Consider the following 25,799-nt stretch of genomic DNA (forward strand, 5'->3'; position numbering starts at 1 on the left):
GACACTTGAAATGGGATCACTTGACAGGCATTATCTTGCAATGTGGTTTCTATTCCCACAGTTTCAAAATTGTATCATTTTCATGAAAAACTGAATCAGTATTAAAAGAAGTTTGCCAGACATCAAACTCACGAAAGTATCCCTGGTCTGGTACAGGGCAGTGTCTGTATCATTTATCACACTGCTACTCTCCTGACAGCATTGGTTTAATTACAAATATAGTCAAATACCACCACTTTAACTCATTTTGTCCTATGAGAACCAAGTTTGAGGGCTGCAGGGATGCATCAGTGGTTAAGAACACTTACTGAATAATCATGAGGACCAGAATTCATGTCCTAGCACTCATACAAACCAGGTGTCCCCTGTACGACTATGCCTCCAGCTCCAAGGGAGTCAGTCAGACAGGCTTACTGACTTACAGTCTAGCTGACAGAACATGAGCCCCAGGTTGTGGGAGAGGCTCTGACTCAAAAGCTTCTGGTCTTTATGTGTGTACTTGTAATACACATGCACTTATATTCACACATACAAATAAAGCCTGTGGTTTAAAGAAACAAGACAAAACCCACTTTTCATTGAATTCTCCCATGGAGTCATCTACTCTGAAACAAATGGTACTTCTGTCAAACTTCTCAGCTCTAATGTCCGTCTAACTTTAAGGATCGGACAAACTGCCATCCTTCAGGTGGTGCCCCACTTTCATCCACTGACTCCTTGACAAGGAAGCATCTGGACTTATCACAGAATATGTTTCTGACCTTGCTGTGTCGTGGTTTGCATTTCAGATAATGTCATTTAATTCTACTGACTTCTTTCTTTTATACATGAATGGCAGGGGCAACATCAAGAACCCAAGAGGAATATTTTTATGGGGACTACAAACTTGTACCCAAGAGCAGTGCTTTTTGCTTCAAGTTGTTTTGGTTGTACAGGAAGTTTTCTTGAACACCCAGATCTAGTTCTTGGCTTGAGGTATTGAGGCTAATTACAGACAGTAGGGCGAGGAAACATCTAGACAACATCAGGTCCAATGCTCAGCTTAAAATGAAACCTGGGTCCTATGGGGTCAGGTGGGCCATATGGGGTCAGGTGGGCCATATGGGGTCTGGAAGCAAAGATGGGAACAGGAAAAGGAGTCCTGGTTTCTCTAGGGCTACCCTTCCATGTGATGGCCACAGTGTGGGCTTGAAAGGACCCTACCAAGTGCCCCATCCTCCCACATGCATCACCACACAGAGCCAAGTGATCCACAATCAAGAGAAAAGATATTTAATTATTTCTCAGTCTAATCTCTTAAAGCGCTCAAAGTGTTTTCACAAGTGCAAGGGGAGGGATTGTTCTCAGCCAACATTTACCAGTGATTCCGACACACGCAAAGAAACTGCCAATCACGGTGCTTTATACTTACTTTAATTTCTGCACTGAAAAAGAAAAAAAAAAGGTAAAAACATGACAAGTTACAGTGACATCATCTTGTCCTTAATCTCTGCATTGGGCCCAGGGGAGAAGGAGGGAAAGAGACAGGAAAACATTGAAGCATGGTGATCATGTGACCATAGCCTCAGTCTGGCTATGAAGGGCTCTACTCGCCTAGACATGGTACTGTCAGCACGCCAGCTCAGGAACAAGACAGACAACAGTCAAGATACATTAAAAAAAAAAAAAAAAAAAAAAAAAAAAAAAAAAAAACAACAACAACAACAAAAAAAAACAACCAAAAAACCCCATGATTCCATTCTTAAAATCAAGCACAAAATCTGACAATGAGATCAAGGTTCACATGTCCCCATGGGATCTGGGGATAACTCCAGGGAGACAGCCATGTAACATGACTTACACCACGGAGTAGACACCTGCTCTACCCAGAATGCTGACACAGGGGTCTGCAGAGCAGCTCCTCCTCTCCAGTGCAGCTGCATCTTGCATGGGAAAGGAGAGCCGTGGCCTGCTCCCTACCCAGCTTCCTGATAAGCTGCAAGAGCCACAGGGGCTGGGGTCTGTGCTTTGGAGGCTGCTGCCTCTGGAATGTTCCACGCTCTCACGGTCTGGTGGGCTGTAAGTTTTCAGGTACGCTCCACATGCTGTTTAAGTGCTTGCTTTATTTCTCATGTGCAAACTGTTACTGTCTAAAGCTTTCAGAAGGACGCGTACAGACATAGACTCCCTGTAGAGAGGAGGGTATTCGCAGGCCCTGCTCACTCCCGGGACAGGCGGGAAGGGGAGCGTTACAGAAATAGTTAAGAGAAGGGTGCTCTGAGGCAGTTAAAAATCTAGTCCCTGATTCGGTCCGTGGGGTGAGCGGCGTCCTCAGTAGGTGATTGTCCACTCCTTCACAGAGGCGTCATGGGAAGTGGTGACCAATGTGTGCTCATCCAGCCAGGCCAGGCTGCTGACATGGTGCAGCCGGTGAGCATCTGGGAAAAAGAGTGCAATTTGAGGAAACAGGCTCACCTTGCCTCTCCCTATATTTGAGTAAGAAGAGAACCACAGGGCTATAGTTGTCAGTGAGAACCAGAAACTATCACAGTGGCAGCTTCACTTTCATAAGGACAAATTTGTGAGGACAGAGCTCAGCCTTGCACCAATTCCAGGCGAACCAATAGTACCTCCAGGCTTCTTACTGCCCACGCCAAGTGGCTCCTCTTAAAAGTCCCAACACTTGATGATTCTCCCTTTTCACACACACAGCAACAGAACAGACAAGATAGAACAGACACAATGCGGTTCCACAGGATCCACATTTACAGACTCAAACAATTAAACAGGGAAAACAGCCAGCTCCACAATGGCTCTGGCTGTGCTCAACAGACAAATCAGTTATTCTCAGATCAACACAGCACAACAAGTGTTTATATGCCATGTACACTGCTAGCCAAGTAACTGTGGTTTGAAGTGTACCGACATTGTGTCAGTTTATATGCAAATGATGCTATGTATTTCGAACAAAGACCTTGAGGTCTTTGGATTTTGCTGAGGTCCTGTCACTAGTGTCCTATGTAGCACTAAAGTGGAAGAGGTGGGGTATGGACAAGAAAGAGATTGAGGACCTGACTGGTGTCCCCTCCAGAAGTCATACTGGAGCAATGGGACTCAAGCTGTCCTCTCACCTCCATTATTCTTGACTTCAACCATGAGACTGAACCTTTGTGATTCCTTCAGCTCAAACTTCTCATAAAGCTCCAGGGACCTCACAGTTCCAGGAAAGAGGTCCCTGGACAGGATTCCTAGTCCCATGGCCCAGGTAGCTTCTAGTCTAGATCAGCCCCACCTGGGCCTGAGAACTCCAAAGTTTCAGCACTCTCCACGGCAAGGCCAGGTGTGAGCACCTTGTGTTCAGGAGTCTGTGACCACAGCAGACAGATGCCAGTCCCATTCTCGGCACCTCTAGTGCTGACAGAGTAACTTGCCAATCCATTTCATTTGTGAAATCTCTAGATTTCCTTACAAACCAAAATGGCTCCTTGGAAGCAGCTTCTGGGTTCCTCTTCTTTGTCTGCCTTCCATGAACACTGACACAGCAGGATATAGTGGGCCTCCCTAACTTGCAGCTATTGGAGTGGTCTGAGTACAGCTTTAAGATAGGCTAGGATCCCTGTTCCCATAAACACAGAAGGTTGCCACCTCTGTAACAGGGTAGGTGAAGGGGACAGTATAAAAATGGAATATAGCCGTTCCAGTCAGACCACCAGCCATATGTGACTCTGGACCCTAGCATGGAGCTACCAGCAGGATCAGTGTGGTAAGATGATGGATAATCAAAATAATGCTTTAAAAATGTCTCCTTTGAAATTATGGCTACTTGGAAAAGCATGGTTCCCATTATCCTTCTGCTGCCGTCACCATGGTGGGACTGAGCTAACTTGGTGGTTGTGGGCTTAGGCATAGGAGCAGGGTGGGGAAGAGAGGTGTCAAAAGCTTTTCCTCATGTAGCTCCTACATATGGAGATCAAGCATTCCTGCCATAAGCAATGTCTTAAGATCCCTCTGCAAGGCCAGCAGAGTGCCTGGTGTGTGCTAGAGGAAAGGATGGAGATACATCATCTCCTTCAGGTCACTTAAAGCACAAACCCCAGGGTCACTTGAGCTTAGGGAGCATGGTCAGAGAACTGACCCCTGAGGCCCAGGGATGAGTTACCTTGGATCTTAACTTTGGTCTCTGGGTCACTAAGTGTCCACACGTACACCATCATGTCCATGCCACCTGAGGCAAAGTGTTCATTGTCTGGTGACCAAGCCAGGCACACGATTTTTGCATGGTGTCCATAAAAAACATTGTTCTCCTAATATAGAAAGAAAACAGAGGTGTTAGATTGTAGTGTTGGCCAGGGTACTATGTGTCCTTCCTCCCAGTAACAGAGAGAAGCCCTAATGTCCTTGATCACTACCAGCATCCTCCCAATAGCTCCACCAGGTGTCTGACACTCATGGAGATGAAGACATAGCTGAGGAAGTCAAAGCCTAAGAGCACCTGGCTAGAGTCCTCCCATGTGCCTTCAAGTATAGTATATAGGGGTCTGCACCCTACTCACCGAGTAGTCATCAGCCACACTGAACACTGTGACCACCTTGCTGGCATCACACACAGCCAGGAAGGCACCATCATGGGAGTAGGCCAAGTCTGTCACTGGCCCCTTGGCTTCTAGGAGCTTGCCTTCATTCTTTAGCGTGGAGCCCAGGATGGAGTAAACACGCACTTTGCCATCCTGTAGGCAGGGACACAAAGCAGTCACTCCTTAACATACACACCATGTGCCCTGTCATAGGGGAAGGTCAGGGTTTGCTCTGCCATGGTTCTGTAGGCACCAGTCCATGCCTGGGGCTCTGGCTGCCAAGAAACAGCTGCTTCCTCCTCACATACTCCTTACTTATTTAATCTCAGCTTCCTCCTTACCTGGGCAGAAATGTCTGGACCCCAAGCCTCCCCAGTCTCATTCTGTATTGGCTGGCTGCCAAGGAGACCCCCTAAAATAGTGCTCATGGCTCCCTGAAAGGTCAACCTGAAGAAAACGGCACAAATAGCTTCCCAACCTCTGGGGCGCCAGTTGTGTCTGGCAAGGTACATATATCTGCTCCAGCATGCTTCCTGTCACCATGTGCCAGGTACACCTTGAGTTAATAGCCATTCTTGCTGGTAGACTACATCCGGAATTAACGGAAACCTAAGTGGCTAGGTACATCTGTGAGGATTATTTTTCCTTATTTAAAGGATCCAAAAAGTGGGAAGAAGCACTTTTAATCCAGATCTTGAGTCAGGATTAAATGATGCACCTTTAATCTGGGCTACATCTGCTGCTCGCCTATATAAAGGCCATGGAAGAAGCAAGCTTGCTCTCTATCTGCTTGTTCTTGATCTCACTGGCAAGTTCATCCTTTCACTACCATTGGAGCCTATCTTTGGGATTCCAGCATACACTCAAGACCTTGGCCTTCTCCAGGCTCCAAGGTCACAAAATAAAGGGTCTTACCGAGCCCCCAACAGCCACCATGTCCCCACCAGGGTGCACGGCCACGACTTCGGGCTCATAGCCAGGGTTGTCGATACTGAAGCACTTTTTCTGGTCCTTCAGGAGGACAATCTGTGACAGGGAAGATGTAGTCAGATCAGTGGCCCCTTAAGACAACACTGCTCATCAGCAGGAAAGGTGGATTCTGCTTAGGGGCTCTGGACTCTAAGGCACACCTGCATCAGTCTCAATCTTTTGATGGAGACTTTTCCTTCCTCAACAAAAGGACCATGGTACTGTTAGTCGCAGGCCAGAATTGAGAAAATGTTCTATCACAAGCATGTCAGGTGCTGATCTCTAAAGGGCAAAGGGCAGAAGTATCAGGAAGGGACTTGGGTTAACCATCAGGGGCAGTGGCCTGATTCTGAGGATTCTAGATCCTAGGTCACAAGAAACAGCTAATGCCTGTATAGTGCAGGTTTCTGTTTAGCCTGGAGGATAGTGTGTTATCCATGACAAAGGTTATTGGACACTGAGCACTGAGTGTCTGTCCAGTCCTTTAGGGCAGCAGTGGAGCTCTGTGGGAACAACTGTGCACCCCAGATCCAGGAAATAGGAGCAGCTCAGCAGCACAGCATAGCAGGGATGGGGGGAGGTGTTGCAAATGGACTGTTCTGAGAGAATCCTCACATCCTACCTGCTCTAAGAAAATCCTCACATCCTACCTGCTCTAAGAAAGACAGAAGACTGTGTGGGAGAAGGCTACACCACACTCTCCAAGTTGGGGCCAGTCATGCTTGCCTAAGAAGCAGATACTTCAATATGTTTGCTGTCAGGACTTCAGAGACATGTGGCAGCCTGATATTGACTAAGTTACGGGCTGGTTAGGGGTCAAGGTCACACAAGGACCTGGGCTTGTTAGCAGCAGCTAACATGGTGTACTCACATGTACACAGAGAAGAGCCCTTCTATTGGGAGATGGTACCCTCAGTCTTCTAAGACCGTGAAGGAAATTGCCACCACCTTCTGAATGGCAGGCAGTTTGAATCCCTACTTTCACCCACCTTGACTAATTCTGATCAGCCGCAAAGACGGGGTCAGCCTATGGCCACTGTGATTTCAGATGAGGTAACTGGGGCCTGGGACAAGGAGATGTCTGTCTGAGGCCTTGCTGCAGAAAAGGCCCTAAGTCCTCATGCACTGTTCACCAGGGCCAGGTGCTGACACAGGGCTGTCAGATCTGCCATGGAGCAGCAGCTGCCCAGGACACCCCACGCAGCACATTCCTTTTTGTGCCTGTGGCTGCCCAGACTGAGTGCAGTAATTATTTGGCAGTGGCATGTGATTATCTAGGACACAGAATCCACTCTCCCTTTAGCAATCAGCTTCACAAACCAGGGAGGGGTGGATAGATCCTCAATGGCCCTTTCTTCAGCAGGGTCTGTCACTCAAGCCAATAGAAAGCACTAGTCAGTTGCTGGCTCAGACCACATGATGGGATGCCTGGGTTTGCAGAGATGACATGTTGTGAAGCAGAATTCTGCACAAAGTAGGTCAGACACAGATGTGAGCCAAGGGTTCTGTTCTAGACACTCTAGAGGAAAAGATAGGCAGGGACTGCAGAGAGTTAGAATTTAGCATGGCCTGGGATCTACCTGATTTTCATGTGGCAGTGTCCCTCAAAGCTAAGCTGTACATCGAGTATGACAACTGTTATTTTCATGACCACCCCGTGCTTCTGTTAGGAATTACACAGAGCTAAGTGGGTGAGCTTCAGTAGGTAAGGGCAGAGATCCAAAGAATGGCTGAGTGCCTAAGATATCATGGACCGATGGCTCTACACGTCAGTCTCATTCTTAAAGCCCAGCTTTGCCCTCTTCCTGTGTCTCGATTTAGGGGGCAGCACTTTGCCTAACAGGCCCTAACTAGTAGCACAGTGAGTCCATGCATGGGCAAACCAAATGAGCCTGCAGCACAAAACACTGGCTGCAGGTACTTGTCATGACACAACCTAGAGTCACCTGGAAGAGGGAATTGAAGAATTGCTTTAATTAGATAGGCCTATGAAGCACTGTCTTGACTACTAATTGACACAAGGAGGGGCCAATACATTGTGGGAGGTACCATCCCTAGGCAGGAAGTAAGGAAGCTAGCTGAGGATAAGCCTGTGGGACACCAGTAAGCAGCATTCCTTCATACTTCCTGCTCTGCTGGTTCTCAATGATGGCCTCTGATCAGACTTAAAGTCAAATAAACCCTGTCCTCCCCAAGTTAGTTTGGTCTATGTTTCATCACAGCATCGGAAAAGGAAATCAGAACATGGGAATGGGTGGAATTCAGAAACTAGACAGTAACTCTACATCTCGTATCTCACCACTTCTGGTCAAAATGGAGCCAACCATACCTGTCCAATGCACACGACCACAGTATATCCCCCAGGACCAACAGCTACACACTTTGGTTGAACATCCAGTTTCACAACTCCTTGTCCACTGTTGGGGAGGAGGGAGGGCAGGTTACTTCCACATTCAGATGGCTTGGTGTGATATCCATATACGCACTGCAAAAACTGCACCACTTAACTATGTGAAAAATATCTTACTGTAATCTCTGCTGAAGGACAACTTGCTAAAATCTGAAGTGACAAAATAGGGCACTGAGGTCTTTTTATCACAAAGGGAGACTAGAGTGAGGAAAAGGTGTCAGCAACAAGCAGTTAGAGGAAGTTGTGCAGACTCTTCCTGCCCGCTGTGCAAAATACAGACATATTATTCCCAACCATCTGGAGGCCCAAGACTGCAATTTTCTAGGTAGGTATGGAACTGAGTTCTGCTCCTTCTGTGAGTCATAGCTGCTCTTCTCCAGAGGGGAACTAGGACACCGAAACCTTTAATGAAGACCCCAGTTCCCTCTTATATTAGATGAATGCTACATCTAGAATAAGTTATAGCCATCTTTCTTGAAAACATTTAACTAGCAAGCTTCCACAGAACTGAGCCAAGCCATGGTTGGCCTCCAGAGTGCCCAGGTCTTGAACCTTGCAGCCATGGCCATGGGTTGCCAACAGGATGACTTTCATGAGTGATGTCACAAGGCAATAGGAAGCAGACAGCTGAGAACCCTGGGTTCTGGGGTGCCTTCATTCTCAGATGCCAGGGGCCACTAGTCAGAACACACAGCAGCGCACATTGGTAGGTTTGTTGCCAGCTAGGCATATACCTGGGGTGGGGTGGGGGAGTGTAAGCCCCCCAACCCATCCTTCTCCTGGTCAGACACATTACTAGCAAGATGTTAGTCATAAAAGACCATGATGGAGTCTACCTAGAAGTGCTCTACAGGGTGGGGGTAGGGAGATATCATTAAGGTCAGTGGGTCTGCTTCTGAGCCAACAACCAGGAGCAGCCAGCCTATCTAGCCCCTAGGCTTAGTACCTGAATGATGTTCAGAAACAAACAAAAGGGTAGATAGGAACCACTTGACCTGGAACCTTACAGGCACCTGTGGCTCATTCTGGACCTCTCTAGAGCAATGGCTGGCTTCCTCGGGCAGGACATACCTATAGTCCCTCAGTGTGAGGTTGGTGTACCGCACAGTGTCATCCATGCTGCAGCTGACCAACTGCCCAGACTCATTCACCGTCATCCTGGACACCTGATTTGTGTGGCCTTTTCCAGAGAAGGAGTCATTCTCTCCTGTTTCGGAATCCCAGTAATGTGGAATAGGGTTAAGGAGAAACCAGACCTTAGGATGGTGATATCTACTGCTCTGGAGAGGCGTGGCTGCCCTTCATGCAGGCAGAAGCTACCACAGAAAGGACAGGAGGTATTCTCACAGATGGCCAAGCTTGGAATTTCAGAGAACTAAGGCAGTGTGAGCTACTGGGGCAGCCTGGATACTAGCCAAAGGACCTAGGCAATAAATAGCACAGATTTCTTTTAAGAATGCATGTAAAGCCAATGTGTTGGACACAGGCAGACTTGTCTATGATGGCCAAGACAGCTGACACACCTAATGTGTAACAGCCCAAAATCTAACTTTCTAACACACACACACACACACACACACACACACACACACACACACACACACACACACACACACACACTACAGACTCTGAAAACAAGAACAAGGACAAAACAGTTTTGGCCACAACAGTTTCAGATTGGGGTTCTCTAACTGTAGCATCACCAACTACTCGGGAACAGCCTTTTTGAGGTGGGCTCCTGATCTGACAAGAGCGCACCATGGCTCATATGTCACTGCATGTGAGCCAAATGCTCATTTTATCTTTCCTGAATCAGCAGCTGAGGCTACAACCACCCCCAGGTAAGCTGGCTATGCCTCAATGCTCACATAACTACTGCCCAGGTGCTACTGGGTACTACCAGCCTGAGGGTGGGGGAGGTCTACCTTCCAGGGATGATGTATTGATACTGAGCCTGGGGTGTTGAGGGATTAGAAGATGTGATTGAAGTGCACAACAAAAGACACTCTCAGTTCAAGTGACCATCACTGTTCCGTGTGAGACTAATATACACAAGCTGTAGGCATGAAAATCCAGATGCAGAATCTAAAGGACACAGCTCAAAAGTGAGTACACAGTGGGTAGTGGGTTAAGGCACACAGGTAGTGCTGATGGCCCTGGTTACAATCACAGGACATACTCACCTAGGGGCTGCTTAGCCATCAGCTGACACTTTTCCTTGCCTAGTGGCAGAGGGTGTGTTATCCACCCTTTCTAGGATGGGAAATCTTCCTGAGTCTTGTGAAAACCTGAGACAAAGTCAGTTTGGGAGGCATGCTGTGAGGTACTGGGACAACCTCCTCCAGGAAGCCAGCAACATGTGGGTAAGAGGACATCATGCAAAGGAAGCCTCATAGTCAGTGCACAAAACAGGCAACAGAGCACAAGCATGATAGGCATGCACTAATGGTTATACACCTAAAAAAGCATAACTAACTGGGGGCAAAGAATACAGAGAACCCACTCCCTCCTGAGTTCTGGCCCCAACTCTGTTGTTGACAGGTCATGTAGTTTTATTTAGGAAAGGCACCTTGCCTCTGAGGGCTTCAGTTTCCTCATGTTTAAAACAAAGTCCCTCTGCTAAGGGGAGTTCAAGAGCAGAGACCTTAAGCACCAAGCTAGGCTGAGCAGTAAGCAGGGTCCAGGGCTTTCTTCTGCCTAAAGCCTGGACAGGTCACAGCACCAAGTGCCGACAAAGGTACCAGAGGTCAGCCTGCTTAGTAAGTACAGCTGGGAGTGGTGCCATCTGGCTGGACTAGCCTGTAGCACCATGGGAATGGAAAAGTCCTCTCTCTTGCCAGTGTCTGTGTCAGCTCTCCAGTCAAAGGATATTGATATGTCCATCGTGGCTTCCGGAATAGATGTAGGACTTGCCACCATTTCTGTGCACTGTCAGACACTGGATGGATTTACTGTGACCCTGAGAGGGAGACAATGGGATGGGGTGAGCCAAGGTAGCACATCCTACACTCTGCCAATCATTAGCTGGACTGTGCTGGCACCCCAGCAAACATACTGCCCACAAATAAGTTACGAGCCAAAGTCAGTCATCCATCTCCCAGTCAGCTGATCTGACAAACCATCATTATTCCCTCAATACCCAAAACGTACTTGGACTAGGACAAGGTCTACACCAAAGCCTTGCACTCAGGGACCTAAGCCACTTAGAGAAGGAAATGCTGCCCCTGCTGCCACCCATGAGCACATCAGCTGGGTCTCTCACAGGGAGTGAGACAGCCAGGATAGGAGGCCCTGGTGCTCTAGGTGTGACCACTTTGGCTCAGGTCCTCCTTAGTATTTTTCCTAGTACCCCTTCCTTCAAAACTGATGAAGCAGGTGACCTTGTATACACAGGTTTCTCTAGAGAGCACCTTTCACCTCTGTAATGGGTTCAGATAGCAAGTGTGCTCTAACCTCACCCTTCCCGAGTCCCCTCTAGCCTCTGCTATTTTCCAGCAACACTTGATAGCTTGCTGGTCTGCTTCATGCCTGGGGCTTCCTCCTTACATCTTGTTTCAGGGATCCCCCGTGGGTCTCCTTTGTTACCACAATATGGCATTTACCCTCAGATAACAGAGACAGCCCTTGAGAATGCATTGTATAACTTAAGAGATATGAGCCCAGGTTGTGCTCTGTTTAGTGCACCACAGGCCTCACCCAAGTGCAGCAGACTGCCTGGCCTGTTGCATAAAAACCTAAGCTCATCAAGATTCCAGGGGGACCTGTGTGCTTCCTGGTGGCCTCTGGCAACAGTCTTGCTTGAGAGATTTAAGATTTAGGCACTCGGCACACCTCTCAGAGACCAGGTGGTTGAACAAGCTAATTGTTTTGGGTGGTTCTCACACACCCTCTATTTTGAGGAATAGGCTTGAGAAAGCACCACTAGGCCAGCTCCAGAGAGATCCTGGGGAGGCCCTTTGGACAGTCAGGAAACCCTTTGCCATAAAGCTCCCAGGTAAGGTAGCCATGTAGCCAGGTTAAGAATCACATTCCAGTCTCAAACTTCTGGTTCACTGGTACAGCTCATGCTCTCTGCAGGCTGAATGCCAGCTTGCCAGCTGCCAGCTGCCAGCTGCCAGGATCCAGACAGCTGTGCAAAGAGGATAAGATATAGGTTTCTCTGAAAACTTAAGTCTCAAAATTTCTCATTGAACTGGAGCCACAACACAGAAGTGCCTATTTCTGGGAAACTCTGTCTTCCCCATGCACAACTTCCCACCTGCAGAGGTGTACCCATGTTCTGTCACACATCCAACCCTGGTCTGGGACCTAACAATAGAGGGGCTCCCAATTCTGTCCCCAGGGGCCAGTGCCACGTTACCTTGTTCTGAGAAGTCACTACATGGGGCTGGGAGGTAAGGAGGCCCCTTTCTTCTGTACAATCTCACCTATAGAATGGGGACTATGACCCTGCATATTTGGGTACTTTGAATACCAGGCTGCACTGGTGAGAGAAGAGCTGGGCTGGGGTTTTTACTGAAAAGTTTAAAATGTAAATTCTGGAAATTATCAGCAACCAGGATGGGGGCTAGGAGGAGGCAGGAAGATTGTATGCTGGATAGTTTTATACCAACTCAATACAAACAAAAGTCATCCGAAAACAGAACTTCAATTAAGAAAATGCCTCTCTAAGTAAGACTAGGCTATAGGACACCCTGTAGGGCATTTTCTTAGTAAGTGATTGATTAATGGGGGAGGGCCCAGCCCATTATGGGTGGTATTATCCTGGGCTGGTGGTCATGGGTTCTATAACAAAGCAGGCAGAGAAAAACATAAAAGCAGCCTCTCCTTCAGCTCCTGCCTCCAGGTTCCTGTCCTGTGTGAGTTCCTATCCTGACTCCTCCATGATGGACAGATATGAAGTGTAAACCAAATAAACCCTTTCCCCCCTATTTTGCTTTTGGGTCATGGTATTTCATCACAGCAATAGCAACCCAACTATGGAAGCCTGGCTGTAGAAACCCAAATACGCAGGGTCATAGTTCCCATTCTATAGGTGAGATTATACAGAAGAAAGGAGCCTCCTGACCTCCCAGCCCCATGTAGTGTCTTCTCAGAACATAAAGCTTAGCCATTAAGGACTCTGGGGTCTTCCAGAAGACAGGGCAAAGGTGATCTTGGAGGCTGTTCCTGCCCCATCTGGCTACACCATGATTCAGACTCAAGGCCACCCCCTAACCCCACGCCCGCCGACTCCTGGCTGAAAGCCCCCTCCCCTCATTTGTTCATTTGGTCTCCCACCTCATCCTCCATGATTTATATCCTGCCCTAACACTCAGGATGTTCCTGGTCTGGTCTTGAAGTTTTGAGGCACAATACAAGTCCTAAAAGAAAGCCAAGCCACTCAGAGAACAATGCAGACCCCAATCAAGCATTGCTCAAAATACTTCTGGTGTCTAATTATTAACCAGAAATACCAACCCGACTTCTGCTGAAATTTGCAGACCAAGCAAGCCTGACATCTCAGCTTCCATTTGGCCATCCTTGTTGCCCCTTTTCAGAGCAGACCACAGGAGTCTGTTCCCAATCCACACCATGCCTATAACAAGGCTCACCTTGATGACCCAGAGGGGCTTGCTGGGGTTGTTCTTGTCCAGATAGTTGATATATCCAGACAGGGAGATGCTGAGGAGGTGGTCCTTCTGCCACAGGCAGCCCAGCTGCTGGTCCAGGACACTGGAGCCCATGGGAAATGTGTTGACCACAGAGTTCACGTTGACATCCCAAATCTTAGAGGTTTTATCTCCAGAGGCAGATAGCAAATGAGTGCTATCGGGACTCCAACTAATCTATTTCAACAAAACAGTGCCATATGTCAGAGGGTTTCAGAGCCCACAAAGCAGCAGCCTACAGCCACCATTTGACAAGAGAATAGGGAACTCATGAAGGTGGTAGGATGGACCCAGCCCCCAGGGTTCCTGCTTAGCCATTGGCTGCTCCCACCCTGACTATGACCTTAAAGCTCTGTGCCATGGCTCAACTCTTTAGCTGCTTACATCAATATTCATCTAGATTCAAAACAATCTATGACTACATTCTATCAACATAGAACTGGCCAAATTAAAACCAGCAAATCTGGTAACATATTCATACTCACAGCATAAATTCCTCCGTCATGAGCCTTGCTTCCTCCAAGAGCACACACTTTCTCTCCTGTCTTTCCATCATAAATGAATATCTTTAAGAAACAAACAAGTTATGTAGAAGCTGGTGTAATGTGCCATTAGCCCACCATTTCCCTTGCAATGATAGCTAGACAGTTGGAGCCTTAAGCAGTCTTTGATACCCTAGGAAGTGGGGAACAGGGAGCACTACCATGCACTTCCCTTCTCTGTCTCAGTTCTTACCTGGCCATCGGCACTAGCTGTGGCAAACCTGTTCCCATCAGGAGAGAACCGCACACAGTTGACAAAGCGGCTGTGATCCTGTGGAGAGAGGGCTGTCACAAACTTGACAAAGCTCACAAAACTTCTCTATTTAACCCCAACTGCCCTAAACATTGGTAATATTCATCAGTCCATAGGAACATTTCAAGCTTAGAGAAACTCCCAGGCAGTCTCTCATGGCACAGCACAGTACAAAAGGCTATTCTCCAGCCAGGCCCGCCTCCCTTATCAAGTGCCTTCTGATGCATCCTCTTCCCTATGAAGCCCCAGACAGCTTATGTACTAAATTACTGGGCTCTGAGATAGCCACATAAGGCACTCCTAGTTAGGCCTTGTTAGCTCTGGGGGTATTCGCTGAAGAGCAAGTGAATTTTAAAAGAAATCAAGCAGTGGCTGTGACTTTCAGGACGAAGAGTCTGAGACCAAAGCCTAAGGCAGGTCATGGCAGTACCCAGCCTTGGGACGTAGTGATGGCACCAAGGACCCCCACTCTAGTTATGGAGAGTCCTTACTTGTGTTTGTATTTGCTTGCTGTTTTGCTCTTCTGGTTAATCTCAAACATCCACCTGTCTCAGAGGCCACTATCTTCATCTGCTTAATTGTAGTTTCTCAGTAGGCACAACTCACACACTGCACGGAGTCAAAATCTTCCTAAGTCAGGGTCTCATAAGCCCTATATGCTTCCAGCTCTGCCACTGTCACAAGCTGTCACTGTTACATGCAGAGAGGCCATGGCAAGCTTTAGGGCAAACTCCTCACAGCAGAGTGCAAGGCCTAAAGAAGCTGGGTAACTTGAGATGCAACAGTTGTGAAAATGCAGGCTCCAGTTTATTGGCCAGCATTGACTTGCCTACATTGGCAGGCCTGGGCGGGCTCTGGTCAAGAGCCATCCAAGAGGGTCAGAGCTTTTAACTCCTCAGACTGATTGCCACCCATCTATCTCCTATTGCCACCCATCTATCTCCCATATCACCCATTCAGACATCTATCTCAGGTTGCAAAGGAACCTGCTATACAAAAGAGCTTGTACTCCATATCCATTAGTCATGGGGCTCAAAGCCCTTCCTGACCACTGTGGGGTGGGATATACACCATCTTTGGGTCAAGGTCAAATAAACTAGAGAGGTACCATATAGCCACAGCTAGACCAGAGTATCCATTTCCCCTTAACCCCACCCCTAGCACAAGGACCTCACACTGGCTCCTCAAATCCCCACTCTGACTATTCCACAGAAAGGAAGCAAAGAATCCACACTTGTGTCAGCACACTCCTGGACCCTGACAGAGTACCAGGGCACTCTACAATTCAGAGGCCAAAGTGCCCATACCAATAGAGAAGCCTGGAGACCAGAGGATGGAACGGGGTGCCGACTTGTCAGTGTGAAAGGAACATAAGAAAAAAGCAGACAGACAGCAAGTGTTCAACTCGAGCCTCTAACAAACTGCTTGTCACTACTTCCCTGGGGCCAAACAGACACACCTACTACTAGCCTGACCTGATGCAGGACAATCCTAGGAAGCAATATTGGAAGCCACACACAGACTCCAGGACTTCAAACATGGCCTGTGACCAAGCTCCAAAGCTTCTACCTCTGTGGTCTCTCTTAGAAAACACACAACCTGGCTGGGGTGAGGTCCTGTGCCCTAGAGACCACACAAGTTTAAGAGGCCAAGAGAAGACTGGGCAAAGCATACAGTGAATGGGGTGATAGAGCCTACATGAGCCCATTTAGAGCCTTAGCCCATCATTCCTTCCTGCAATTCAGCCAGGCACCACTGTGTACATGGGCAGGAGACATGCCTGTTCCTGAAATAGACCCTGTGGCAAGCAGAAACAGCCAACAGCAGCCTATTAGCCAAAGAAAACGAGGGCTAAGGATAGTGTTTCCCGTTGAGAGGGCCTAGCAGTGAAGAGGGAGTTTGGAAAGTTTCTCAGTGAGTCCAAAGGTTCAGCTGCCTCACATGGCTGCCTGAACCAGTCACTCACTGAGCCAGACAAGACTTCTGGTCCCTGGGCCATCCATCCAGAGGGGTCACATTCAACCTCATAGGTCCAGTCTCTAATACCTCATGCGAAGGTGTTCCAATCACCTGGAACTACTCTTGGCCCCCTGTAGCTAACACTCATTAAACCTGGTTAACAGCTATGCCAGTGAGTTCCCCAAGAAGCTACTTTCCAACCCCACTCCCCACTCCCATTCCCCTATACTATCCCCACCTTCCCCCAACCTCATCATCTCACCACCAAGAAAATAAGCTTCAAGCAGACATTCAAATCCACTCCACTGATGGGATCCAGGCCCTCTTGGGCTCCTATGGCCTGACTGTCATGGACATGCTTACTACGTGGGTTGGCTCATGAAGGACCTCTATAGAGGCCCTCCTGAATTCTCAATGTTCTCTAAAAGGTAGAACACTTATCTGAAGATGATGGTATAGCCTTGCTCCAAAATCCCAAAGGTGTCCTCAGTGATTCACCTATAGGGGCCTGCCAAAGACCTCCAAAGAGTATCCCCAGTGTTCTTTGGGATGTTTACTGACACCTCAAGTACCATCGGTCTGCCGGAAGCATTACATGCAAGAAAGAAGATCCATAAGCAGAATAGGTATCGACTCCAGTAAAGACAAAGCATTATCCTTTCCATGAAGAAGTGGTCCCATGTAGTCCTACCTGCCTTGTTTTCTGGTCACCCTGGGAAATGGTGCCATACTGGGGCTCAGGGTTCAGTGTTTGTCTCTGCAGTTCGACAATCTGACATTCATCAACAGCTGTAGCCAGGTCAGCCTTGGTGAGTGAAGTCCATGTTGTCAATCCCATGCAAAACCTCTATCTCTGCTACCATGGCCACTTTGTTCATGGGTCCATTGGGCAATGACAGGGATGGCCAGCAGCAAGAAGGTGGTCCTACTCAGTCCTTCTAAGGCCAAGGTTGAACCCTTAGGGGAAACCTGCCCATCTCATCCATGGTCTCCCATATATGACCCTGGAGGGTTACCTCTTAAGGTCACTTACTACATCAAAAAACCACAGTGGGTGCAAACAGGTAGTGCTTTGGACCATTCCAAGAGAAACATTTCTCCACACCACCTTCAAACACAGACAAGACCCAAGTCTGGTAGCCAGGGCTGGGAGGCATAACTAAGTCTGGCTATGGGTGAACCTGAGCTCACTTCAGAATAGTTCAAGTCTATACCCTGCTCTTAACAGTGTTGTGATGTGCATAAGCAAGGTGGATATGATCTTTGTAGATCAAGTCCTATTTATTTTTTTCTCAGCCACTATTTTCCTTCTGAGGCTGGCACATCCCAGGTTGGTTTTATCACATACCACACAGAAATTCCTAACAACTGCTTTATGAGGCAGCAGTTTGAACTCACTCTCTAACTGTGTCTTGTCCCAGTGACACACTATGGGATGCTCCTGTCCATTGCTTGGAAAAGCTCCTATAAGGTCACCATCCACTTTGGCCCGGAGACCCTTACAAGCCCTAGGTCTCTTGCGTAGAGATGAGCTGTAAGTAGAACGTAGATGGGAGATTGGATGTTTGATTTCAGGGACAGAGTGCCTGTGGGCTGTTCACTTGTTGAAGATTCTAGCCAGCACAGGCCTTTTGGCCTGCAGAGAGAAGGGAGTGGAAGAAGCCTGGTGTTCAGCATTCATGGGACAGTAAGGAAAGATCTGGTGACAAAGGGATTGCTATTTGGACTTCAGTTTAAAAAGTTAATTTCCTAACAAAACATGGTAACAACGAAAAACCCAACACCCTCACATATTTTAATTTTTAAAGCCTTCCACTAGGAAGCGCTCAATGGACTCCTGAGAACCACTACAGCTCTAGCTTTTGCTATCAGAACCCTCATGTGGTTGCTCAGTCCATCTTTAACTGAGAGCCTCACCTACCATAGGCTACCTGTTTCCCATCTGTCAGCATACTTGTCCTTAGTTGGGTCAAAGCAAAGGGTCTGCCTGCCCTGCCCTGCCCCACCCCGCCCCACCCCACCCCACCTTAAGAAGACAGCAGAAAGGAAGCCATAGCAGGGCAGATAGCCTTCTGTCCAGCCCTACGACCGCAGCCTCACCCCTGCTTGCCAGCAGGCCGAGGTCAGACACATAATCAGTTACTGACTTGGAAGTCTCCAGCACCTTACCAATGGACCCTCTCTCCTTATGTCAGCTGGGCCTGTAGGAATAGCTTTAGATGGAAATGTGAACTCTCCCTACAAAGGGACCGGGGGGGGGGGGGGTGGTGGTGGTGGATTCTGGTCTGAGAGCAGAGGCACACTTGTCTGGAAGGTAGAAGAACCAACCAGTTTTGTGCTAGGTGCCACCTAGAGACAGGGCCAGCTGAGAATGTGGGGAAGGATACTGTGTAACAAAGGAGCTCCCAGTGAGTGGTGAAGAGTGCAGGCACAGGCTCCTTGCCAACAACAAACCCTGACCCTATGGCTCCATTAAATGCTCTTCAGCTGCTGTGTTCTTTCTTCTAAAGTCTAATCCACATGCTCAAGAGGATGGATCACTCCTGCTACAGGCAATGGAGCCCCACCTACAAATAGCTCAGACCAAGAAGCCAAATGGTGTGGGTTGGTCTGGGGAAGGCAGACAGCGTCACTAGAAGCAGGACAGCTTCTGGTGGCTACAGAAACCTCATCATCTTCCCTCCCCCAAGATCAGACCCCAGAGATCGCTAGCTCAGCATTCCTTAACATTCACCCTGCTTAAGAACACTGGCCTTGAGCAGCATCTTTCAACAAAGCTCCCAGAATAGCCATGCCACCACTACCTACCGATGGTAGATCCAACAGACCAGGATGAGAACTACAGGAAGTTAAGAAGAACTTGGATCAGCACACCTGCTGGACACACAGGTTTTATTTAGCTTCCTCAGGAATGAAACAGAGCCTACTTCACTACAAAGAAGAAATCCCTAGATAGTCATCTGTACCGTAAGCCAAGACCTGTTTATGGAAACTGCGTACTGCATGAGTCCTGACCTTGCCCCTGCCAGGAATGCTGTCCCTATTTATGACTTGTTACTAAAATACTAAAATTAACAGTTCTCCTCAGCAAGCCACTTTAAGGATATTATCTCATTTAATCCCTGATGAAGTATGGACACTGGAACTGCTCTTCTTTAAGGATATTCTCTTATTTACTCTCCAATGAGGTACGGACACTGGAACCACTGACATTAATGAAAGATGAGTCTGAAAACCTTGGAGAAGCTTCAAACTCAACTACCTCCAAGGACAGAAGACATGTCCTTTCTGATTAAACAGTCACTGCCTCTCCTATTACCAGAACTAGTATTGGCTGCTTTGTTCATGGTATATAGGACAGTCACCAGGAAAGCCAGAGCAAGCAAGAAAGCCCAAGGGCTGCCCACATCAGAGTCTTCTCCCCTATCACTTGTCCTCACTCTAGTGTGTTAGCCTGACCACCAGCCTGTCACCCACCCTTACTCCAGAATGCCAGCCTGAGCACTACAGCAGTGACAGGGCATGAGCACTACTACAAGCTGTGTCTTGGACAAGGCCCCACAGACCACCATCCTGTTATGGGAAACAGAAGGTGAAAGAATCTATCACTTGGCCAAGCCAGGGACAACTGCAGAGCACAGACCTCCAGATTAAAATGCACAATGCTCCTAGGAAAAAGGTTGAGCACTTGACTCCTCAATTAGATTCCACTCCAGGCATCTCTGCTCTGCAGGGAGGTACCCTAGAGGCCAATCCAGATAGATGTCCTGGAGGGAGATCTTTTGCTAATTTGATGGCTTAGCAAGCCCAGCTCAACAGAGCCAAATAACTGGCATTTTGCTACCTACCCTAATACTATGTACACTCGCATTATCCGGAGCATGTCCTTCCCTACTGGAGCCTCCGTGCCCAGCCTGGGGCCTAGAATTATGAGGACCAGGGTTAAGAATTCCCCATTAGTGTCTATTTTCCCCACTAAATCTGCTTCCTATACGTTACAGCACTTAGAGCATACACTGTTACTACCTTCCTGCATCCATATCTAAACACATCTATCTAGGTCCCATGGTCTCAATACAAAACTCACCCACAAAACCACCCTAAGAAAAGAAAGCCCACTTACACCAATTGTAAACTTGAATTTGAAAGGAGGGCCCTCGAAGAATGCTGCACAGTTATCATCGCTCCCAGTTGCTAGTCGGTAGGGCCTGTTCTGCTTGATGTCCACACTGTTGATGACTTTGTTGTGTCCAGTGATCTCACCCACAGAAGAGCCACTGTCCCATAAAAAGACAGCTCCAAACCTTTCCCCAGTCAGGGTCAAGGAGAGAAAGAGAGGGGGGGAAAAAAAATCAATCCCAGAAAGACAATGGGAACCCCAATGGTCAAGCTGCTAGAGCATAGGTATGCAATATCCACCATAGGCCTATCTGAGGATGCTATAGGGATTGATATGCACTAAGGACTGCTTTGGGGCTTTAAAGCTCATGTCCAAAGGTGTCTCAGAAGAGATGGAGGCTATGTAGGAAAGGGGCCAGCTGTCCATGTCTGCATGGCCCAGTATTAGCACCTCTACCAAGGATGGAGCTACAGGAAGCAGCACTGGGGAACATCTTTCTGGCTTCATCACTTCCTAAGTTTCTTTGGGAAGGCCAGGAATAGGCAAGTTGGTATCTCCTAGTAGAAAGGAGCTAGCCCACTCGGTGCTGGTACCCATGACAACCAATTGTTATAGCTACTTAGGAGAAAAACCTGGGCTGCAGCTCTCACCCCACTGGACACTAGTCCTGATAGGGCAACCACCTCCCCAACAGATCTTTTCACCTCTTTGGCATGCACAGAGAAAGTTCAAGTGATGGGCCCATCTAGAAGAAAAAAACTGGCCCTGCCCATCCTGCAGCTCAGAGTGGTCATGTGTAACCACTGAGGGGATTCCCCCATAAAGTAACACATCTCTCTCTCTCTCTTTTTTTTTACCACCTAGCCCTTTCTTGCTGCCTGGGGTGCAGGTACAACAATTAGAGTCCAGAGCTCCAGGAGGTAACGGACTTAGGACATTGCAGTGTAGACAGAGGAGATGCCTATGCCCTGGTGACACTTCTACTGTGATGTGGAGTCTCTCTGATAACATGACAAACTGGCCCTGAACGGGTCAGTGGCTCCAACTAGTCACAATACTGAGAAATGAGTGCTGGCATCCTCTGGAGCTGAGCCACATTTGTGCCAATACAGACCTTACTGCAACCTGTTTCTACAAGGGGGCAGGCCATAGCACAAGTATGGGGGTGGGGGCAGGGAGGGGCTGAGGTTAATGACTCACTTCTCCCTTCCTTCCCCGACCACGGCGATCCTCTTACTGTCTTCCGTCCAGGCAATGTCCTTGATCTTCCCAGCAAAAGGCTGGTACTCATACTTTAGAAGATGCTCCTTCTGTGTGGTATCCCAGATCCTTAGCTTCCCAGAGACATCTGCAGGACACGACAGGGTAGAAGGGTCACATTTCACCACCAGCCAGGGAAGCATGGCCACAGCACCCTCAGCACCAGCTCCATTTCTTCTGGTCCAGGCAATACACTCAGCCACTCTAAATCAAGGTGCTGCCTACACACAGTTGTCACAGTACCCTTGTGTTCCACCTGGCCAGAAAACCTTATGTAGGAATACAAAAAGCCAAGGGATAGTCAAATCCCAGTACACCAGAAAGCAGTTTCCTGTATGATTTACAGAGCACCTGCACAGTCTCCACAACACTTGGCTTGAAACCCTCCATTTCTGAAGTATGACAATACTACACAGCCTACGTTTCCTCTCAGGTGCAGGTGCAGCTTAGCAGACTGTAATGCTGTGACAGCCTGTGTCCAGTTGCACCCTATAAGCCCTGCTCCCAAAGGCAGATCTGCAGTCTCAGTCTCCCGAGCATTTGCTCCTCCTCTCCACTCATAAGAGCTAGGTTTGAGTAAAATGCTTCTGTGAGATGAATGAGGTGTAGGCGGTATAAGGAAAGAACACAGACTGTGAGGCAGAGTTGTTCCCAATGGAATGCTGCCAGCAGATTGTAAAGAAAAGAATACCTGGCACCCCACCCACCTCTTCCCAAATTAGCACCATGCCTGTGCCATGGGAAGAAATGAGAATGCTTTACCTAATTCTTCAGGCTTATAGAGCTCACATGACCTCTAAGAAGGCAGGCAGGGTGTACCTTTTCCCGAGGATGCCAGACCAGCTGAAAACAGCTTCCCTGTCTGGGCTAAGCAGAAGTGAGGGACAGCAATGGTGACTGCAGTGAAGGGCAACAGCCAGCATCCAGACCTTGTGAGTCAAGTTTTCAGGAACCAAATCTGTCTTGGCTGTATGTGGGCTTCTTGGACCTCATCAGGACCTCATACATGGCCCCTTTGTAAAACCATTACCTACAGAGCCATTTCATAGGGTTGCTGAGGTCAAAAAGAAGTCTCGTGTTAAGTCTCAGGCTACTCCTTGGGGTGCAGTCAGTTCTTGTTAAAAGTAAACCACGAACTAAGGCTCTGCATACTAAAAACATAGTGCCAATGTTTATAGCAGTGGTTCTCAATGTTCCTAATGCTGTGATCCTTTATAGAGTTCCTAATGTTGTAGTGACCTCCAAACAAAATTGGTTTTTTGGTACTTTGTACTATAATGTTCTACTGTTATGAACTATAATGTAAATATTTGTGTTTTCCAATGATCTTAGAGGACCTATGTGAAAGGGCCAATCAATCCCAGAGGAGTTGTGACCCACATGTTGAGAACCACTGGTCTAGAACCAGGACATGCATGAGACTTGAAATGCTGTCCCTATATCCTGTGTGTACATAGGAAAGGCACTGCCCCCCCAACATACAAGGCACCCTACACACTATATACACACGTTTGCATATGCACTCATGAATAAAAATGTACACATGCACCACACAGATACATATTCATGTACACACGACAATGAGGTTCCTCCCTATTAGGGCCCACACTGTTCCCTGGACAAGTCAAAAAGGACAGACTGGAAAGTGTTCTTCTCTTTCAGGCAGGGCAGGACCCAGCTTTTCTATGCCCTGGTTCATTGACTTGCTGCCACTCCTCATGTAGTTCTCCCGTCCATTCCTCAACTCATGTCCAGTCATTCATGCACTACACCTCTGCCACCAGACTAGCAGCCTCTTCCTCCGGGCTCACTTCGCTCTTTATAGAGGAAGTTGGAACAGGAAAGAGATAGGAGACTGGAGATCAAAACTTCAACCTATCAGAGTAGACCTCAACATTTATCATATGTGAGCTTGGAGCCAAATCCCATGCAGGGTGCTGAGGACAGAGTAGGTACCAGTAACCAAAGAGCTGAGAAATAGATAGATCATTTTCAATGATCTGTTGGTTGGGAGAAAAACTGCCCAGTGTTATGTGACATCAGGAGTGGGCTACTTCTAGCAAACTCATGTTCATACTTGGACAGGGGGCAGAGCCAAGGGAGCTTCTGAGTCTATGTCATTTCTCAACCACCACACAAGTGGTACTGAGAGCACACATCTGCTCATCAAATGCCATGGGGCTTGAAGTGGGAGGAGGAGGACTTGAGCAGAATGGCTTTTATTCCCTAAGGAGATCCAGCCTGTGGACCTCTCCTCCCTGTGGTGCCCCTTCTAGCCTTCATCTCAGGCCATCCTTTAGGAAGCCTGTCCTGGACAGCGAGTGGGTCAAATCAGGCACTTCTGCATCCCCAGGGCTGTCTGGGAACCACTGTCAAGAATCAAGGGGCTAGCGGAGCAGACAAGCACCAACATCACCCCAAGATGTTGACGAAAACCAAGACTGTCCTAGAAACAGCTCCTATGATCAAAGAGCCTTTTCAGAGGCACAGGCTCCAGGGACTCAGACCCCTATGTACACTTAGTATTCCTGCCAGAAGGTTCTGCCTTCTAGTAGCGACTGGCCAGCTAGACTGACAGCATCTATATATTTCAAAGAAACTGGGACCCCAGCTTCGAGAGAGATGTAGGCTTCAGGGTACTGGGATCCAGCCCTGTGGGCACACCTGTTAGCAGCCAGACTACCCATGACATCACAGCCTTTCCTAAGCTTCCCCACCTCCTCCCTTATTCAAACATGCAGCACTATTTTTAGCCCAGGGCCTTCATGTGCACAGCGAATGTCCCACTGTTACCCTTAACAATCACTTTGCCTTCCTCAAAGAAATACATTGGAAATGTGAAAATGTGACCTTCACCCACAAGCTCCCTCCATTCTGCCAGCAATCCAGAGAGTTTTTAAGATGACATCAAAACCATACCAATGTCCCCTTTCATGGACTGTCCTTTGTCGTACCCTCTGCATCAGCGTTCTACATAGACTGCATCCAATCTGAAGGCCATCAGATTTCTGTCTCATTCAACAGCCCCATGGGGATACTGAGGCCAGGTTTAGGCCCACAGGCTCTCAGGTGCAGATGGCAAAGTGGGAGCTCTGCCAAGCTGGGTGGTTGCCCTCACCAGCAACCTTCTTCTCCTAATAGAATTCTTAGAGTACTCAGCCATGTGTTAAACACAATTTTAAAAGGCGCTCCAGCCAAATCCTGGGGTTTAAGTGAATAGACATTTTGCTGGCAAGTGGGACCAGAAGCAAAAAACTCTACAAGGTACAACAGATCACCAGACCTGAATTTGTTTTACATAGAACAGAAATATCTAAACACAAACAGAGTAAGTGCCCCACAATGTGTCAGGTTCCTAGCCCAGCCCTTCAGTATTACAGCACACCTGCTGTCCTGCCTCTGTCAGCACAGGGCCCCTTTCTCTCTTACATGTGCCCCAGCTTCAATGACAGCTGCCACAGCCATCCCTAGCAGGCTTTGTGCTACTAAATACCAAACACACATCACCTTGCTGGATCCTCGACCTACCCAGGAAGTTTTATCTGCAGTCCCAGTTCACAGAGAGAACTAAGGTATAAGAATGTAAATTATTGGGCTGTATATATATAACCAGGAAGGGGTGAGCTGCAGGCCCTCCCGGCCCTGCAGCCTGCCATCTCCTAGACAACACCAAGAATATGAGGGCAGGGTAGATAAAGATGGCCACAGCACCTAAAAATCCCAGTTCTCCTTGCTCTGTCTAAGTACCTGGGCTCTCACTCTCAGCCATCAGTCATTCACACTGTCCCTCCCTGTGCTGGAAACAGAGATAAGAAAGTAGGCGATTAACTGTTTATTGGATATCTGAATGAGAAAAAGGAATGAATGATTTGAGTGGATAAATGAATGAGATGCCGAGTGTAGCACTCTACCTTCTCTGCTTCTGGTTTCATCTGTAAATGGTTAAACTCTACTTCTAAAAGATAAGAGTATAAGCTCCCACAAATGCAAATAACTGCCTGCCCCATCTGCCACAGTCCCCTGCTGACATACAGAGGCTCAGGCCTGGGGGCCTGGCATAAAGGCCAGCACTGGTTGCAAGG

General features: G+C 48.0%; 1 protein-coding gene across 1 annotated transcript in view; it reads right to left on the minus strand.

Annotated features, from left to right (window-relative positions):
• Positions 1 to 1,256: 1,256 nt before the first annotated feature.
• Wdr1 (WD repeat domain 1) overlaps positions 1,257 to 25,799 on the minus strand; it is a 33,416-nt gene continuing 8,873 nt past the window's right edge. Inside the window, exons 4-15 of the mRNA XM_027387031.2 lie at positions 21,658 to 21,805; positions 20,461 to 20,641; positions 14,319 to 14,396; positions 14,069 to 14,149; positions 13,527 to 13,760; positions 10,804 to 10,891; positions 9,004 to 9,160; positions 7,852 to 7,939; positions 5,469 to 5,579; positions 4,533 to 4,706; positions 4,139 to 4,283; positions 1,257 to 2,417 (exon numbers count right to left, since the gene is read on the minus strand). Coding sequence (XP_027242832.1) covers positions 2,311 to 2,417; positions 4,139 to 4,283; positions 4,533 to 4,706; positions 5,469 to 5,579; positions 7,852 to 7,939; positions 9,004 to 9,160; positions 10,804 to 10,891; positions 13,527 to 13,760; positions 14,069 to 14,149; positions 14,319 to 14,396; positions 20,461 to 20,641; positions 21,658 to 21,805 — 1,592 coding nt within the window. The 3' untranslated portion in view covers positions 1,257 to 2,310. The remainder of the gene's footprint in view (positions 2,418 to 4,138; positions 4,284 to 4,532; positions 4,707 to 5,468; positions 5,580 to 7,851; positions 7,940 to 9,003; positions 9,161 to 10,803; positions 10,892 to 13,526; positions 13,761 to 14,068; positions 14,150 to 14,318; positions 14,397 to 20,460; positions 20,642 to 21,657; positions 21,806 to 25,799) is intronic.

This window comes from Cricetulus griseus (genome assembly GCF_003668045.3).
Source record: "Cricetulus griseus strain 17A/GY chromosome 1 unlocalized genomic scaffold, alternate assembly CriGri-PICRH-1.0 chr1_1, whole genome shotgun sequence".
In the NCBI taxonomy this organism is placed as follows: Eukaryota; Metazoa; Chordata; class Mammalia; order Rodentia; family Cricetidae; genus Cricetulus; species Cricetulus griseus.